General features: G+C 50.6%; 1 protein-coding gene across 6 annotated transcripts in view; it reads left to right on the top strand.

Annotated features, from left to right (window-relative positions):
* SSH1 (slingshot protein phosphatase 1) overlaps positions 1-18,600 on the top strand; it is a 59,697-nt gene that overhangs the window by 7,900 nt on the left and 33,197 nt on the right. For 2 of the 6 annotated variants that reach the window (XM_081801975.1, XM_081801982.1), the window contains exon 3: positions 18,436-18,539. In XM_081801975.1, the coding sequence (XP_081658101.1) occupies positions 18,436-18,539 (104 nt within the window). Of the gene's footprint in view, positions 1-6,256; positions 11,413-14,323; positions 15,236-15,778; positions 16,933-16,984; positions 17,134-18,435; positions 18,540-18,600 lie in introns of those variants that run through there. The other 4 variants (XM_081801980.1, XM_081801976.1, XM_081801977.1 and 1 more) reach the window with 4 other exon arrangements.

Raw genomic sequence — 18,600 nt, 5'->3', positions numbered from 1 at the left:
GAAGTGCCCCTGTAACTCTTGCTCTGGTCCCGTCTTGCCTGCTCTCCACCCCCCCCCCCACTCTTGTACGTGCTGTGTTTCAGTCCCGCTCCCTGGCCAGGCTCTTTCTTGAAGCCAGTTCCATTTCCTGCTGGGCCAGCTCAGTGGTCCCGCCCTCAGACATCTGTGATTTCCCTCTCTTTGGCAGGTAGCTCTTAGCTCGTCTCTGTGGGCCAGGTACCACACCTGCCCTACGTGGCAGGTGCACGTGCTTTTGTCTCATCCCTCACCGTTGGGGGTGCTTCCCTTAGGGACGGGGCCTTAGTTCTCTGCCTGTGCATGACATTTCAACGGTTGAAATATGTTCACTTCGTTCTGGCCCTGCGGTATATTGCATACCCGTATGACAAAGAGCAAGGTGCAGAGGAGACAGTGTGGGGTTTGGAGCCAGGCAGACCTAGATTCAGAATCTGGCTCCTACACTGGTGGCTGAGCTCCTTTGCCTCTGTGCCTTTCTGCACTTCTGTGGGACTCTGTCGTTCCATCTGTAAAACAGAAACAACTAGGACCTTTCAGGGTCGTGGAGTAGCTGGGGTGGGGCTCCTCACACGGAGCCAGGCTCATGACAGGCTGGAAGAACCATCGCGACGTTTGGTCCTGATAAGATGTTCGTATTAGTGTCAGTTCACAGCCCAGACTTAGAGAGCTGGACTTCCTGCGGGTGCAGTGTCCACTCTATCATGCTGGGCCCCTGGGAGGGCCACCACCGTGGATGCTCTGTGACCTGGAGCAGCCCCGTCCTTTTCCCGGCTGCATCCCTGTGACATGCAAATAGGAAGGCACACACTGCCGAGTCAGGGTTGTGATTCAGACAGTTTCTCAGAAGCCCTTAGCATGATCACCTCATGCCCAGAACGAAGCTGACTGATGCACAGCCATGGAGATCTCGTTCTCTGTGTCCTGTCCCCTGCCCTTCGTGTGTGCAGACTGCCGCCAGGCTCCAGCAGTCCCCTTCTGGAAGCTGTGCTGCTCAGACTGTGGGAATTGGTGAGCAGATGGCTTTGCTGGCGGTGGCTCCTGGCTCCCTCGCCATCCTGGGAGCTGCCCCAGTCTGGCATGAGACATTAGTGCGTGTGTGCCAGGCAGGGCCCCGGGGAGAGAATCTGGTTGTGTTGTTTCCAGAGGGTGGATCGGGAGTGAATGTTTTTTGTTGTTGTTGTTTCCATCCAGAGTTTCCAAGTCAAGCGTATGAAAATGTTCATTAGAGTTCTTTTAATTTTTTTTCGTGCCTACCCAAGCAAACATTGGGGCCAAGGCAGCAGGACTTTGTCTTCTGTTTTATGTGGTGTCCCTGGTAAACGATGACCTCCCTTGCACCTCTGCCTTTCCCTCCATGCTCCCTCCCCCTTTGGATCTTGACCTAGAATTCCCCAGAGGCCCCCACTCTCCTGATAACCATCTGGAGTGTGGTTGTGCCTTCCCTCCCTCCCCCACAGCAGCAGGTCGGACTGGGGGGCAGGCATGTCCTTGCTCCCCATGTCCTCGCTTCCCCGTCTCCAGCACCCTGTCTTTTATGCCTGTCCACCCTTGGGGTTCCTCTCTGCTTTTCTCAATGGTTTCTTAGCCTGGACTTTCTTGTCCTTGTGGATACTCCGTCCGGTGAAGTCCTGCCAAGGGGCGTCAAGCATCCTGTGCATCCCAGTTCTGCAGCAGGTCACTGTATCCGTTAGCAGTCGCCGTGTAACAAGTTAGTCCACACCTGGCAGTCCAAAACAGTTCCTGGTCATCGCCTCACAGTTGGGAATCTGGACATGGTCTAGTTGGGTCCTCTGCTTGGGTTCTCACGTGGGTGTAGTCAAGGTTTTGGCCAGGGCTGGGGTCGCATCTGAGCTTCAGGTTCTTGTCCAAACTTACGTGGTTCTTGGCAGAATTCCTTTTCTTGTAGCTGTGGAGGTCATGGTGGCTTGCTTCTTCAAGGCCAACGGGAGGATCTGCTGCTGTAGAATCTTGTAAGGGAATGCCATCACAGGAGTGACCATCCCATCACCTTTACCATACAGTGTCACCTAAAGGGGGCAACTGTCCCATCCCGTTAGCTGGTTCTACCACATTCAGGATAGAGGCTCACCCAGGGCACCTGTAACAGGGGCTGGGATCTTGGGCCTTCTCTGAATTCTGCCCACTGGTCTCAGCCTGTGGGTACATTATGTAAAGGTGATGCCGACTGAGAGATGTTCTCAGGGTCCTCAAGGGAAGAGGTCAGGAGCACCAGTGAGCCCGCAGGCTTTGACCCTCATGCCAGTGAATGTCACATTCTTTCCGCTCAGCGCCCACATGCTTGTTCCCACTTTCAGGCTTGGCATCTCTTGGATTCACCCCCACTTTGAATATTTTGTCCTCTGAAATACCACCTGCATTGACCCTTGCATCTCCCTCCGTGAGCTTTGGCTTTAGGGAACAGGCCTGGGTTTGGCTCCCACCTCTGTCATCTGTCACCTCATTAGGCAGTGGGCCCAGACCTTATACAGCTTGTGGGGTTGTTGTCAGAATTAAATACCATAACGCCACGAACCTTTTCACTGTAGTAAACACTGAACAAATGCCCTTTGTCTGTACCTCCTTCAGGGGCCAGCTTCTGTAGTGATTCATGGCTCTTCCTTTTCCTTCCCACGTGCACTTTTCTCTCCTTCGTATTTCCTTGGGACTCGCTTTGTTGTATATTTACTTACGTACGTAAACGTTCCCCTATTAGCAGAGCTGGCTGCCTAATATGTGGAGCCCAGTACAGAATGGAAGTTGTGGAGGCCTTTTTTAAAAAAATGATTAAGAATTTCAAGGTGGTGATAGCAGAGCTAACCAAGCTTGAGGCCCTCCTGAGCCCGGGGCCTGAGCGACAGGACAGGGCCTTCCTGGCTTCAGCCGTCACAGCACCTGGCACACACTGGATGGGCCCCACTGAGGTGTCATAAAGTGACTTGACTGTGTTCTTTTTCACGTGGAGGAACTGGAGGTGCTCTTGGATGACATACAGGATGCTAAGGACAGAGAGTCTTCCTGCCATTTCCTCCTGCAGTTTGGCAACATGGGCGCTGTTAGAGCATTCGCGGCACCCCTCTGTCCTAACCTGTCTGCTTATGAGCCATTCATTCAGCAGATACTTACTGGGCACGTACTCTGTGCCAACCACTGTTCTGTGAGCTGGGAATCTAACAGTGAACAAGACAAATCTCTGCCCTCATGGCCAACATTCTGTTGGGGGAGACGAGGCAGTAAGGAAGATAAACAAGAACGTTAATAGCGTGTTAGTAAGTGCTAAGGAGAGAAAGTGAAGCAGGGACAGAGGATCGGGAAGGGAGCCTCCAAACATGCTCCACTCTGTGAGTTGCCAAATGTGAGTTATTTCATTTAACCTACATAGACTTCCTGTGAGGAAGGCGCCATTTTGTCCTGTGGATTGGAAGAGTGAGTCTTGGAGACGTTAGCCGGCCTGACTTCATGCAGTATAAAGTGACAGAGGCAAGACCCTCAGGCTCCATGTCTCTCTGCCTTCAAAACCTGTCCTCACCCCACAAATTCAAGCGCCGTCTCTACTAGCCCTCCTGCCAGTGGTTCAGAGCTCTCACCAGGAGGCAGAGAGGAAGGAGTCCACCCGGAAGAACCGCCATCTTTGCAGCCATTCTTCCTGCTTGGAGCCTAGCAGTCCCCCCGTGAGCTGTGTGCTTTAGCAGGACCCCCCTTTAGCGGGACCCCCGGCGCCCCCAAGCCCTGCTGAGAGTGAGAATTGTCATGTGTCCCCCTTCCCGGGCAGTCACCGGGCAGAGCCCCTGGGGAATGACAGTACCAGCTCCTGTTTACTGCAGGTGCAGGCACTGGCTTTGGAACCTTGCTCACAGGACCTTGTGTCATCACCATGAGCCTCCAGGGTGACTGCTAGCCCCAGCGTAGGAAACTGCAGTTTGAAAAGGCCCAGAGGCCAGGGCCAGGTTTTGAGTGCAGGTCGCAGTGGCTGGGAAACCCGTGTCCCCTCCTCTCTGCTCCGTCCAGTCCCTCACAGGAGACATGCAATTTTGCGTTTAGCGCATCCTTTCCTGACCCCATCCCCCCAGCTTTAAAGGCAGTAGCTTCCCACTGGCCCTCAGTTTTCAACATTGGGGTACACAGACTTCTAAAATTCTGGGGCCATTGTGCTGTCCTGCTGGTCCGTTCAGTGTAACTCAGGTGTTATTCCTGGTGTGTTGGGACATTTGATTTTCAAATCAGAATTTGCCTTCAGGGCAGGTTGAGTGCTTTGTTGTTGTTAGAAAAACTCCTAGAGGGCGCCTGGGTGGCTCAGTTGGTTAAGCAACTGCCTTCAGCTCAGGTCATGATCCTGGAGTCCCGGGATCGAGTCCCACGTCGGGCTCCCTGCTCAACGGGGGGTCTGCTTCTCCCTCTGACCCTCTTCTCTCTCGTGCTCTCTGTCTCTCATTCTCTCTCTCTCAAATAAATAAATAAAATCTTTATAAAAAAAAAAAAGAAAAACTCCTAGAGTGGGGACAAATGAGGACAGAGGAAAAGAGTTAATTTGATTCTGTTGGAACTTAATTAAACTTCTTATTAATGTTAACTTGAAATGAGTTTTGCTCAGAGTCTAGTAGGTTTCATTAAGCTTTTGAAATACCAGTACTTAGACTTCAAAAGAATGCCACGGGGCCCTGGTCTGCTTCTTCCCAGGCACTGAGTGCACCAGGGGAGCTCGTCGGTACACAGGCAGTGCTCAGGCCAGGTCTTGCCTCGTGGTTGACGCTCGTACCAGCAATCGCCCTTATGGTAAGTGGAACAAACCTGTGAGAGGGAGTCAGTAAAGCTAGGTTCTGTCCTGAGAGGCGTTGTCTGCTGCGCAACCTTAGGCAGGTCACTAGACATATCTGGGCCTCCGCCTACTCCTTTGTAAAGAGACTAGATTAGATTATGGCCCCCAGATCCGAGATTGAGCGTCCTCAGACCCACCTGTCTTGTCCTGTGTTGCACTGAACTTGTCATCGTTCGCTGCAGATTTGTAACAGACGGCCCAGACTTTCTCCTTCGTTCCAGCACTGAGGTCAAGGTCATACATTTGTGGGGAGTCTAGCCAAGTCAGGGTTGTGGTCTGACCCAGACACGGAGAACACTAGCGTGGCCTCTGAGAGGAAGTGGACGCTTTGCTTGGACCCACCCTCTCCTCAGCAGAACCCTGGGCCAGCCACCCTTCGCTCTCAGGAGAGGGCTGGAAAGAAAGGAGTCCGGCCTTCAGAACTCGCCTTTGGCGCACCTTGTGCTGTGGTCAGAGCTCTGGATTTGGACCGCTTATTAGAAAATTCCTCAGACTAGGAGAACATCCAAAACAAGTCGTTCTGCTTCAAGGAAGGCTGCAGTAAGAAAACAGGATTAATCAAAATAGGATTAATCAGAGTCCAGAGGAGCCATTTTCAAGGCATGCGAGTGATTGGGCTGGGGTGGGGGTGTGATCCCGAGGCCCACTTTGGGGCGGGGTCAGTACTGTGACACGTGGGAGGTGGCGTGCCAATAGGGAAGCCAGCTGGCCGGCCCGCTGTGCCCCCCGGAAGCTGGGAGATGGCCGGCTGCCACGTCAATTACAGAGGTCCCGCAGGCAGGCCTGTGCCTGGCCTCCGGGTCAGGGTACGGGCCCTGCTACCCAGCTGCCTGCCCTCCCTGAAACCGAGGAAAAGTTCTTCTCCCTCTCGGAGCCCTTGGGAGGCTTAGGGAGAGTTTCACTGCATGGGCCCAGAGTCCTTGCTGATACTACTAGACACATGGTAGCTGTTTGGTTGGGGTTTTTTCAGCTGTTATTTTCATTGATGGTAGTGACTGCCAGCCCTCCAGCTGCCCATCCCGACCTTCTTCCCTCCATAGATTCCCAGTTTCACCACAAAAGACCAGAGGTCAACCCAGTGGAATCCGAGAGGAGAAACAGCCAACGCGTGACCTATTTCCCTCCCAAGTTCTGCTGAACCTTGTACCAGACCTTTATCCGGGAAGCACCATGTCTTGCGGGCCTTTATTTTTACAGAATTTTTTTTTTAATTGCTACTTTTGAAGTTATTTTTAAGAAGACTTTGTTTGAAAGAAAGCGGTTGTTGTTCAGTGTTAGGAAACGTCTGATGCTCTCGCTGCTGGGGGCCACCCTGCAACGGCGGAAGTAACCCCCGGTCAGGTCTTGGCATGTGGCTTGGCAAGAGTTCTCAAGGTGTGTTTCCCCAAATGTGGGCCCAGTTGAAATTCCCACAAGGGAGGGATGTGGTCTTGAGAGAGCCAGGCGGCTGCCACCTCTGGATATCACTTGTCATTTCCCACATGTCCGGGCCGGCCTGCTCTGTGTCTGGTCGGTAGCAGGCGGAGGTTTGGGAGTGGCTCCTTAGGTCTGGGGCTGAGGCCACTGAACCATGCAGCAAGAGGGCTCCCCAAGGGGCCTGTTCTCTGGGCCCTGGGCACCCCTGTGCTGACCCCACCATGTGGGGTGGGAGGCAGAAGTGTCTCTTGTGAGGCAGCCTGGTGATGGAGGCAGTTTTTGAGTTATTTGCTTTATTTATCAATTCAACCAATATATATTTAGTGCGTATATATTGGGCTCTATGCTGAATGCTGGGGGTTCTTTGTTAAATAAAAAAAAAGAGTCCTTACCCACCACAGGGAATGTGGGTATGCTGTGTCTACCATAGCTTTGTCCAGAGGAGATCTAAAACACCGTATAGAATTCAGAGAAAACAATATAGTTTAAAATTAATGAGAAAAGCGGGGCATAGGGAAAGTAGGGGAAAATAAGATGAAGCCAGGAGAAGATTTGTATGTGGAATGCACAGCATAACATTGGTACAGTTACCAGAGTGTGGCTACAGATCTGACTTTGAGCTTCCTAGTAGGCAAAGCAAAGAGAGAAACAAGATCAGTTGCTTGAATCATGATATTCCTTAAAATACCACCAGGTTCGGTTCATTCCTCTGAAGAACCCTTCCTGATGGACACCTGTGGGTGTTCCCAAGATGGCCCAGTGTGGTGGGCGGGTAAACAGGTTGTTTTAGGTTTAGCCCTGAGGCCCACAGAGGGAGCTGATGTTACGGCCCGTCCCACCAATTAACCTGGGTATTTGTGGTCTGGAGAGGTGAGGTCAGCGGCAGGACTTGGTGCCAAAGCAGCTGACCGCCCCAAACATTGAAAACAGGATGCTGAGTCACACATCCTGTGGGCCTGTAGCGTCCTGACTTCATGTGCCCTTCACAATGGGAGGCTCGCACAGGCAGGTTGGCCTCCCGCCGTTTCAGAAGTGTGGTCTCAAGCAGGAAAATGCTAAAATTAGGTTTTACGTGGGTCAGGGCTTTGTGTGCATGAGGGCCCCAAATTCTGGATGCACAAAGACCAGGAGGAACTGGGAGAGCAGAGTTTCCCATCATTCTCTGCTGCCTCACACGAAGCAAGACTGCCTCCATCCTGGAAAATGGGAAAAGGGTCCTGAGGCAGGTAGAGATCTCCATTGGTGAGGGTATAAAAGTCTTCAAAAGATGGAAGAGAAAGGCCGTGAAGTATGCCAGTGGCAATGACCAATAAAGTAGTCTTTTTTTTTTTTTTTTGCCTTTTTTTTACCATTAAAGTAGTCTTAAAAGCTTTTATCACCTGTCAGTAAAGAAAAATTACAAGTAGTGTTTTCCCCACATCCAATTAAGTGGAAATTTTCCAAATAGTTTTTTAAATTTGGAAACAATATAAAACTTACAGGAAAGTTCTACACAAAGACGTTTTTTCTGAACCGTTTGAGAGTAAAGTTGCCAGCCTGGTGCCCATCACCCTTTGCATATAGGCAACGGCCTCCTCCTACACAGCAGACCTTGGATCCTCGACCCTGACACATTACCACCATCCCACCCTCAGAGCCCAATCAAGGTCTGCCCTTTGACTCATTAACCTCCTCTGTAACGGAAGGGTCCAGTTCAGGAGTCCATGTGGCTTGTAGGTGTCTTGCCTGAGTCTCCTTCATTCTAGCACATGGCCTCCGTCTTTCTTTGACTCTTGTGAATGGGACACTTTTGCAGGGAATAGGCCTGTCCTATGCAGGGGATAGACTTTCCCTGGGTTTAGGTTCACGTGGTGGTCCCTGGAGATTAGATTTAGGTGGGGGTCTCCCTGGCAGGCATAGCCCAGGAACCTTACTATGCACTTTGCCTCGCATCCCGCCAGGGGGCACGCGATTTCGGTTTGTCTCATTCCTGGTGCTGTTCACTTTGGGTACTCAGGTGAGTTTTGTGTGGCTCCTTTACTATATGGTTCTTCTTTTCCCCTTTATCATTAAAAAGTATTTCGTGGGGGCGATACTTAGAAATTATGTTAATCCCATCCCTTGTCAACTTGTCTGTTTATTTTTATCTGTACAGACTCATGTTTGTCTGTTTTATCCCATGGTTTATAATCCACTGGTTGTATTATTGACTTCAAAGTCCCCGACTTGGCCACTGGGGTCACGTTCAAGCTGGCTTCTGTGACCCTTGACCTGTCCCTGCCATCCTTCAGCACTGCCTTGCTTTCTGATGCCAGGTCTTCCAGGCCTCATCTTGTACTTTCTCTGCCCCATATCTGGAATCAGTCATTTGTCCAAGGTGCCCTGCTTCTGTTTAGTGGAGAATGGAATTTACAAGGTGTGTTTATTACTAAGAGGGTGTTTCCCTCCCTGGGCCCTCTCAGGGGGCAGAATTAGGGAATGTGTGTATTTATGTGTGCATGCACACACACACACACACACACACACCTGCATCTCTAGTTATCTATTTAAATAGTTTTGGGAACCGTGAGTTCAGACTGATACCTTCCTCTCTGATCCAACATCTCACAGTTCATTCTCGTTTTCTCTCTCCGTATTTGTGACTCCCTTCCCTGACCATCAGAAACCTGGCTCCAAATTGTCCCTAAAACATTTGCTCGTTTGATCGGTCTCCCTGGCTGTCACCAGCCTCCCATCTCTGCAGCCACCTCTCCTCTGCATAGACGCCTTCCCAGCCCTGCTTACCGCACCCCTCCCCAACTCAGATGCCTGCCTGGCTCGATCCGCCAAATGGTCTTGGGCCTGAATGTTGGAGAAGTCAGCATTATCGGTGCTATTTTCCTGAGGTGTCCATTCAGCAGAGATCCAGTGCATCAGAGTCCTCCTCCTGGTTGCCTGGCCTGGCTCTTCCACTTCTTGGCCCTGTGAACACAGGCAAGCAGCTCAGCCTCTCTGAGCCTCAGTTTCCCTCAAAGATAGACACTGAGGATTAGGTTAGTTAATATGTATAAATTGCTTAGCATGACATTCAACAAGGATGTTCATTATTAGCATTACATTCATTGAGTGCACACTGCCTTTTGGGCCCTCGGGGATCCAGAGATGGAGAAGTCATAGGCCTAGCTGTCGAGACGCTCAAGGTGACGTGGAAAACTTAGTGGTTGTGTTGTTCGATGCCCTTGGCTGCCAAGAGGGCCTGCCCACCAGGTGACTGTTTGTCCACTTAGAGCCTTTATGTGCTGAGTCTTAGGTGTCCAGTGCGTCCTGTGGGTGGTGAGCACCCCATGTTCCAGGTGCTTAGAGATTCCCATGGTGAGTTAGTCATGCAGTGCTTTGAAACTGAAGAGGAGGCCAGCCCGGTGAGTTTGTCGGTGAGTATTAGAGTCTACTGAATGCCAGGTAAGGAAGGAGCTTTAGAAAATTACGTGTGTCCTGGCCGTCGAGCCCCACTGTGAAGTTCAGATACACTGGCGTGAGGATAACTTCACCATAAGTTTTAGTAAGTATGTCTGGGAACACAGCTTGGGAACCAGGGGCCTTAGGTTCCTATCACTTCCTAAGTATCTGACCTTGGACAAGTGACTTAACCTCTAAGCCTCAGCTTCCTTAACCTGCAAGAAGAGAGAAGGTGCTAAGAGATGTTGAAAGGGCGAGCCACGGCTGGCTGCTGGGGTGGTGAGGGAGGGCTTCCCGGAGAAGGCGTGAACATTGGCAGGTGGGCACGCGGTGGGGAGGCAGACAGGAGAGAGAGAAGGCAGTGAACTGAGACCAGGGTAGAAGAGTCGATGAGGACGGCCACACAGAGAAAACAGAGACCTTGTGGAGAATGGGAGGAACCATGTACAAGGTCATACGAGGAAGGTTTTTATTATAAATCACTTTTTCTGATTGTTTTATGAGCTCCTTTAGGTCAGAGAGTGTCAGATGAGTGAAATTGAGGTCAGCAACATATAACGGCTAATTGTAGCTACCATAGAAAGCTAGCAGAAGCAGGTTGGATTCTACAGATAATGTGGCATCCTTGAAAGTTCTGGAGCCAAGAAAGGTGTAACAAGAGCTGTGGTTAGGATCTGTGCAGTGGATTGGAGGCGAGAGGTCCATGCCCTGGTTCTCCATAGACAGAGAGCTCTTGAAGCTGAGCCGCCTTTCACCATAGCTGCTAGCCACATGCGGCTCATTCAACTTGAATTTAATTAGAATTAATAAAATGACAAATTCAGTTGATCGGTCACATTTACCACACTGTCAGTGTTCGGGAGGTACCTGTGGCTAGTGGCTCCCCGTTTGGACAGTGCAGGTAGAGAGCACGTCCACTGTCTTGCGGGAACATTCTGAGTGCCCAGCATAGGGCCAGATGCGCAGCGGGGCCCAGGGGATGATGTGGCATGGCTCGTCACGGGGCAAGGGGGCCAGAACTGGATGGTGACTGAGGAACTGGGGAGGAAAGGATCTCGGGAAAGGTTAGGACTCAGTGGCCAATGAATGTGGATGGGGCTGCATACCAAAAAGAAAGGGCGAAGGACCTGGGACGGTTGAGATCATCTGTCCTTGGAATTTTTGCGTTGTTTCAAAAACATTTCCTCCGTGCGCCTGTTATTTCTGGCTGGCGACGTTGTCTTTGCTGCCACTGCATTTCCAGCACATGCAGCCTTCGTGTCATCTGCCCTCCTCAGGGGGCTTACAGATGTACAGAGGAAGATAGCACTAGCTCAAGCTTCCACAGGCAGGGGGCCTGAGGGCTCTTGCCGGGGTGGTGCATGAAGGAACCATCCGAAGGTTTGGAGAGCCAACGCCAGGCACATCATTTGCAGTCTTTTCCTCTATAGGGTGGGGGAAAATCCTGCTGCTGTGAACTTGCTGGCATATTCCTGGTAGGAGCTGCTCGCTCCTACCCGTTGATATGAAGGAGAATGTCTCTTACTGTCTGAAATACTTTTGGACATTCCTTCTCTCTGAGAAAAGCCTACGCCTCCTAGCCAAACAATACATGCCCCAGCAGCAGAGACATTTGTACTGAGCCCTGCCAGCATTTCTTGCCTGTGACCCCGTTCCCGCAGTAGAACGCCTGCAGAGCTGGAATTTCCCTCTCCTCAGCATTCTGTGTGTAGGGGAGCACCGGGGGGAGCTCTCGCTGGGAGGTGTATCAGGTGAGTTACTTGTATTCTTAATGCTCTGAAGGATGGTGTTTGGGACGAGGCCCTGCCGAGCTGTGAAGCACAAAGCAAAAAAGAACAGGGCCTTGGCACAACTCTGGGGTCTTGGTGACTCTTGACCAGGAGTTCAAAGTGAGGGAAGGATGTGAGGGAGAGCCAATAGTAAGTCTCCGATCTTCCCGCCTTCGCAAACTTCACTTTGCCAGGAATAGGGTCTGAATCCACCCAGACCATCGCCAGTAGGGGTTTTGAGATCTGTATCCGTCCAGCTTTACCCGCCACCCCGAAGCCACGGGGTAGGCCATCGTGCCCTCTGACCCAGGCGTCCTGCCGCGGGACGCCGAACGTGGAGCTTCTCAGTGCAGCTCTGTCGCTTCGTAGACACGTGGCCGCAAACAAGTCATCCCTCTTCTCTGTCTTGACCCCTTCGTCAGAAGCATGAAATTGTAAGAATTAAGTGAAAAAACGGAGGGGCAAGCTCTCCAAAAACTCTAGGGCACCATTCAGGTGGAAGGTATCATTAACATGTATTTATTTAAAACAACGCTCATTGAGTGCCATTGGTGTACTAAGCATTCAGGGGCTGAGACCTGACGTTGACAGGTTGATGGCTCAACTTGAGGCCCAAGGTTTGGTTCTTAACTTTGCGCTTTCCGAAACTTCAGTTTATTAGCACACCAGGGGATGGTCAAGTTCTGAGAAACCAACTTATGCTAACCAAACTTACAAGGAACTGACTTGTAAACCAGAATAGACATTTATGAATTCACAGTGGAGCCTTTTACAGCAGAGACCAGGTCTTCCTCTGTTTGTCATGGGGTATTTGTCTAACGTGATCTTCCTACTCTCCTGCTCCCTACTCCCCTCCTCTGCTTTCACTGATCCTCTGAGGCCCAGCTTCGTGGCGTTTCTTCCAGGAAGACCTCCTTGGACCCCCAGGTTGTGCTGGGCGCCCCTCCCGTGTATATGCACATGTCCATGTGTGCATGCATCCGCAGCAGCCTGTAGATCCCTCTAGTGCGGAACCTGCTGTGTCACATTGCAGTTACTGCCCTGCGTCCATCCGACCCCCTGGAATGTAATGTCGCTCCAAGGCAGGAGGCATGTCTGGCTTATTTCTGCATTCCCAGGACTTAGCACTGACCAGGCACAACAAATACTTGTTCATCTAAATGGAATTAACGGAAACTCCTCTTGGGAGCCTTCACCGGCACCCACCTTTTCTGTGGTGACAACTTTACATTCATTCCTTTTTTTTTTTTTTTTCCTAGAATTGTCATCGCGCCTGCTAGACAAACCACGGTCCCCTCAGCCATCACTGTGCAGAGCCAAGGGACTCGAGGGTTGATCTCCATGTAGAAGTAGTTCAGTTCGTTTCAGCCAGTCCCCATCAGTTTGGGATTCTTTTCAGAGCCTGTGCCTGGGGCTCCGATTCTCTGATTTTGGGTGAGATGTAGCATCAGAAATACTAAAATCATACCATTTAGTAACTTTCTGTTTTCTCTTTTTTTTTTTTTTAAAGATTTTTATTTATTTGAGAGCGAAAGAGAGAGAATGAGAGAGAGAACACGAGAAGGGGTAGGGTCAGAGGGAGAAGCAGACTCCCTGCTGAGCAGGGAGCCCGATATGGGACTCGATCCCGGGACTCCAGGATCATGACCTGAGCCGAAGGCAGTCGCTTAACCAACTGAGCCACCCAGGCGCCCCCAGTAACTTTCTGTTTTCTCATCTGTAAGATGGCTTGGCCTGCCGGGAAGTTTCACGAAGATCAAGTGCCTGACATTAGCCAGAATGCTCTGTCCACAGCAGAGCCCATCCCAGGGCCGATGTGTCCGTTTTGTTACTGTCATTTCATATCCTCATGCGGGGCTGCCTTTCAAAGGCCAGGACCCTGTGACCAAGAGTGTTTGGTAGAAGATGGGCAGGTGCATTTATAGGCTAACCTCTTTGGCTGCTTCCAAGAGTAGAGTAGAACATAAATTAGAACCCAGAAATATGGGTTCCCAGACCACTGCATTTTATTTGCTTAAAGCCCAGTGAGCCCCAGAACCCCCATGGGAGTTGGTTAAAAGACGGGGTGGTCCCTGGAGGCTGCAGGAGTTTGACCGGCTTTCTTCATGTGTCATTTGGACAAAACGCCGCCTGGCCTGCAGAGCTGTGGGAGCTGACACCACGGTGTAGCCTCGCACCTGGCCACGGTCTCTGCCACGCGGCGGGCGCTCAGCAAATGACAGCAAATGACAGTGCTGTTGATGAGAAGCCTGCCCTGAAGGCAGCTTCTCCACCAGCCGGGCCCGTGCTGCCCACAGAACTCTGCCTCTGGAATCCACAGGGACCGGACGGCCATCTCCCACCCCACAACCATGGTGGAGCCTGTGGGCGGGGTGATGGCGGTGGTCCCCCTGGGCCTCCTGCTTGCCCCCAGGGCTGGTGGGGGAGCTCTGACAGGGAGTCCTGTTTCCCTGACTCATGCCTGCTCTCCCTTCTCGCGATGCCTTCACCTGCTGGGAGGAAGGGCTGCTGAGCGACAGTATTCTGACTTCCCAGTGACATGTGCTTTAGCGAAGCCAAAGCGGCCGCCCTGCAGTTAGCCGCCAGGGCAGGCAGGGGCAGAGGTGATGTCAGGGTAACCTCGGGCTGGTAGGGACGTGGGGCACTCCCGGCCTTATGAAGATGGGCATGGGGCAGAGGGATTTGGGTCCCGTCCCAACTTGTAAAGATGTTATTATGTTCCTGGGCAAGCTGTAGTTCCCTCCACTGCAGAATCTTGGTAGTATGTGCCCCCACTTAATCCTCTTGTGAGGATTAATTTATCCTTCGGAAGCTGGGGGAAGCTTCTAGGCCTCCCCAGGAGTCTCTGCCCAGTGCTCCCTCCTTCAGCAAGGGTTCCAAAAGCCACCAGTTAGATGCTCCCCTCTCCCCTCTTCCGAACACCAGCAGGGCCCCTTTCTTTGGGTGCTTATCCCAGTCTACCCTGCAGGGTGGCTAGTCGTGTCCTTGATTGGTTTCACCGGCCCAAGGAAGTGCTGCAGGCAGCACCTGCTGGCTCCTGCTGGGTGGGGTTTCAGGGTCTCATGCCAGGCCCTTGGGGACCTGGGCCTGCTTTCCGGAAACTTTGCAGCCTGCCCTGCCCTTCGTGCCTGTCGCTCTCGAAGCTCCTCCTGTGTGTACACACGCGGGTCCCTCTACCTGGCTTCTCCCCCTCACGCCCCCCCCTTGCCTCCTCAGGCAGCTATTAGCATGACCAAAGAATGTTCAGAAAGCAAAATGCTTTGACAACATGGGCTAACTGCGGCAGCTGCCGACTGTCACTGGTGGGTGAATGGGTGGCAATTTGACGGAAATAGGAGTCCTTCAGGCTGTCGATTTCAACCAGAATGGGGTCCTCATTGCTCGGGATCTGTTCCTTGGTGGCCAGCTGTTTTCCCTCACAATGTCATGCTCACCCTGGTGCTTGTTCCCCAGGCCCACAGAAACCCGTAGGAGTGAAGTGATTAGAGGAACTTCAGCTGTTTTGGTCTCTCTGAATGGCCCTCTTTCATCTGGATACGCAGGGACAAGGGCCTTTTTAAACCCAAACATCAGGGGAAGACCAGAGTCCCACAAGAGCCACTCGTGCTCTGGGTGGGATCATCATCCGGGCACGGGGACTCCGGCCCCTTCCTTCCCTTTCTCCAGAGGGAGTGCAGGGCAGGCGCTCAGGGGCAGTTAAAGATGCGAAGCCGGTTGTCATGAACGTGTTTTATTTCACGGACTTCTGCGTCTCCCTTCAGCCAGCTCACAGCTTCCGCTCTTCGGAGGTTTCCAGCCCATATTAGTACGTATCACCACCCGACCTCTCTGTTCCTACCACGAATCGGTTTCTGGAGGACCCTGGCCGTTTATGCTCTGAGCGCTGGGGTTTTTCGTCTGTCCTCAGTGCCTTGTAGAAAACTCTTAATGCTTGTGTCATCTCCTGAAACGGGCGATGACCAGTGTCTGAGAACATATTTGTACCGCAGAGATAAAAGCGTTGGGGTGGGGGTGATGGGGGGCGGGGGGGGTGGCGCAGGGAGTGCCGGGGCTGAACTCGTTTTTTACTCTCCCATCAAGGTTTTTCTTAAAGCGATGGAGGAAAACAGTTGTTTTATTGGTCTGGGTCTGACCTTTCTGGAACTTCAGTCACAGACTTTTTAGGACAGCATTTTGGGGGAGAAGGCTGGTTTTTCTGTAGCTGGGATGGGTGGTTTGTAGGTCTGTACTTCCTTGCTCCGAGAACCTAGTAAAGTGGGTGTGCCATCCCCAAAATGGATTCTTTTTTTTTTTAGGATTTTATTTATTTGGGAGAAAGAGAGAATGAGCAGGGGAGGGGAGGAGGGGCAAAGGGAGAGGGAGAAACAGACTTCCCGCTGAGCAGGGAGCCCACTGCAGGACTCTAGCCCAGGACCCTGGGATCATGACCTGAGTTGAAGGCAGACGCTTAACCCACTGAGCCACCCAGGCTTTCCGCCAAAATGGATTTCTCACAAATCGGGGTACCACGCTTCCCTGTATTAGGAGCCTGGCACAGAGAACCCCATGGAGCCCTGGCAGCGGGAAACGGTGTTCTCATCAGCCACCCAGAGGGTGCATGAGGCTCAGGGCCTGGAGTGAGCTCAGAGCAGAAGACAGGAAACGGGGTCACAAGGAATATCTGCATTTTGTTTCTGTAAATGCTGTGACTGCCCGTGCTCTCCAGCCTCTTGGCCCCAAGAGTCATCGTATGCGGTCACGCTCGGGCTGCATCTGCTTACTGTCTCTCCAGATGCAGGGCGGTCTCACAGGCCTGGGACAGAGAATGTGCTTTGTGGGCTTCCCAGCAGCTTTAAATCTTGCTCTTTACAGTAAACACTGGTGCCTCATTGCCAGGAGGGCAGCCGCAGTGTTCCAGGGCCCCCATCCACGCAGCCCCTGACTTCATATGTAGATGGGGGCTCTGATTCTTTAGCAGTCACAGGAACACTGAGAAACAACTGGTCTTGTAAGCCATCACGGGATAAAACCAGCCTATTCTTTTGCATTGTTCCCCTTTTTTTTTTCCCAAAGGAAATGTAAGGGAAACCAAGGGGAATTTTTGCTCATGATTTCCAAGGCAAAGGTCACCGTTAATGGCTGACTGTTTCCAGAGTGTTCGGGCTTCTGGTCAGTATGGATTTTTTTTTTTCCTTTTTCCTTTTTCTTTTTTTGTGGGGACGGGGAGAGAGGGAGAGAGAGAATCTTAAGCAGGCTCCATGTCCATTACGGAGCCAACACGGGGCTCGATCTCATGACCCTGAGATCATGACCTGAGCTGAAATCAAGAGTCAGACGTTTAACCGACTGAGCCACCCCAGGCGCCCCTCCGTATTTTTTTTTTTTTTTAAGATTTTATTTTTAAGTAATCTCTACACCCAGCGTGGGGTTTGAACTCACAACCCTGAGATCAAGATTCCCAGGCCCACAGTTGGGGATACTAAATGAGGAAAAGCTAAAAGCTGTATGGATGTTAAAGGATTGGTAAGTGAAATCTACAAAACCGTCAATAACTCAAAGGCCCAAGTAAGAGAGGCAGCCCTGAGCCTTATCGTTGGGCATTTGAACAGAGTCACTATTTTTGGCGTGAGAATTCAACCAGCAGAAGGCACAGATTTTATTGTAGACTTCATATGATACAAGATCACTGTTTTTCTGATTCCAGGAGCCGCTGAGTTCAATGTGGTGAGTTTTCTAGAATTGTGTATTAGACTTAGCTGAGGTTTTTATTCCAGGATTTAGAACATTTAACTACTAACGTTAGACGTCTGGGGAGAAGGTGATCTTGCTTTTTTTATATTTACAGAAAATGTCCCTGTATTTGTCAGGAATCGATTTGCTTCCTGTTAAAACAAATGCACACAAAAAGTGCTGCTTTTTCTTGGAGATTTTCCCTTCAAATCATGTGTATGTTAATTGGTTGCTCAAGACAGAATTAATGATTTTTACAGTTCCCTTTGTTGTGAACTATGATCTTTCACAAAATTGATAGAAATAAAATACTTTTCCATTATAACATACAGTACATGTCTTCCCTTATTCTGAAAATCAAATAAAAAATAATCATTTTTAAAAAGTTAATATTTGCTCAGTATAGAAAATTTGGAAGATACACCAAGAAGCAGAAAGAAGATAATCGTAGGTGGTCCAATCCTCCCCCCGCCCCCAAAAAAAATCAGTGTTAATAATTTTAGTGCAATTTATGGGTAATTTGCAGCATTAACAGTATTTTTGAGTAATTGGTAGTAACTAGTAGCTAATACAGTCAGTTTATAGTCTTAATTTCTGTGTAAGCTAAAGACTTTTTTTTGATAGCCAAATCATGAAATGTTTAAAATTTAAATCGTAAGTTCTCAAGTTGTATGTCAAATGTCAATGTTATTACTGGTTTAAAATAACAAAAACCAAAGGTTCCTTTTGCTGAGAAATTCATTGTGGCAACTGGAGATTCTTTACCACAGCAGTGACACTGTAACCTTGACTAAGCTAAATCACGGGGTCAGTAACCACCGGCTTTTGTTAAGATGCAAATCAGTAGTGAAAGTATAATTTCCTCTTCTTCGTATTCCAATCAAGGGAAGGCACCAAGATCAGTGAAGTTGTCATAGTCAGGGAGTTACAAAGATTCCACAGTGAGAGTGCGAAAAATTCACAAAATTCAGAGAGTTGCTCTCTGTATCTTTAGGAGACGTGATGCAGGGAGATCCTTTTAGAGTATCCTGCAGGAGGAAGGGCTGTCAGCCTTGCAAGAGCCCCAAGGACTCGGGTGTTCTAGCCGAAGCCTGAGTTCATCACACAGACTCCATCAGCAGGCTTGTAGCGAAGGTGAGGGAAGAGTGCAGCGCAAAACGATCAGAATAGCCCTTTCGTCCCGTGTGCATCGTATGTGACATTTGCCTGCACCAAAGCTTTTCCTCTGCTGCATGTCTTTGCCCATGTGCCTCTCTGAATTCCAGCCTGACTGTGCTCTGGTTTTATCCTTCCCAGCTTAAGTGAGAGCTTTTTCATGGTGAAAGGAGCAGCACTCTTCTTACAGCAGGGAAACAACCCTCAGAGCCAACGAAGCCTTCAGCATCCCCACAAGCATGCAGGTAAATTGAGGTTCTTCCCTGGAAATTTATTTTCTGTGCAATGGGGGAGGCTTCCATTGCT

The sequence above is a fragment of the Leptonychotes weddellii genome, chromosome 13 (genome assembly GCF_054177405.1).
Source record: "Leptonychotes weddellii isolate Sample4059 chromosome 13, ASM5417740v2, whole genome shotgun sequence".
NCBI lineage: Eukaryota > Metazoa > Chordata > Mammalia > Carnivora > Phocidae > Leptonychotes > Leptonychotes weddellii.
This window is presented reverse-complemented; position numbering and strand designations above follow the sequence as displayed.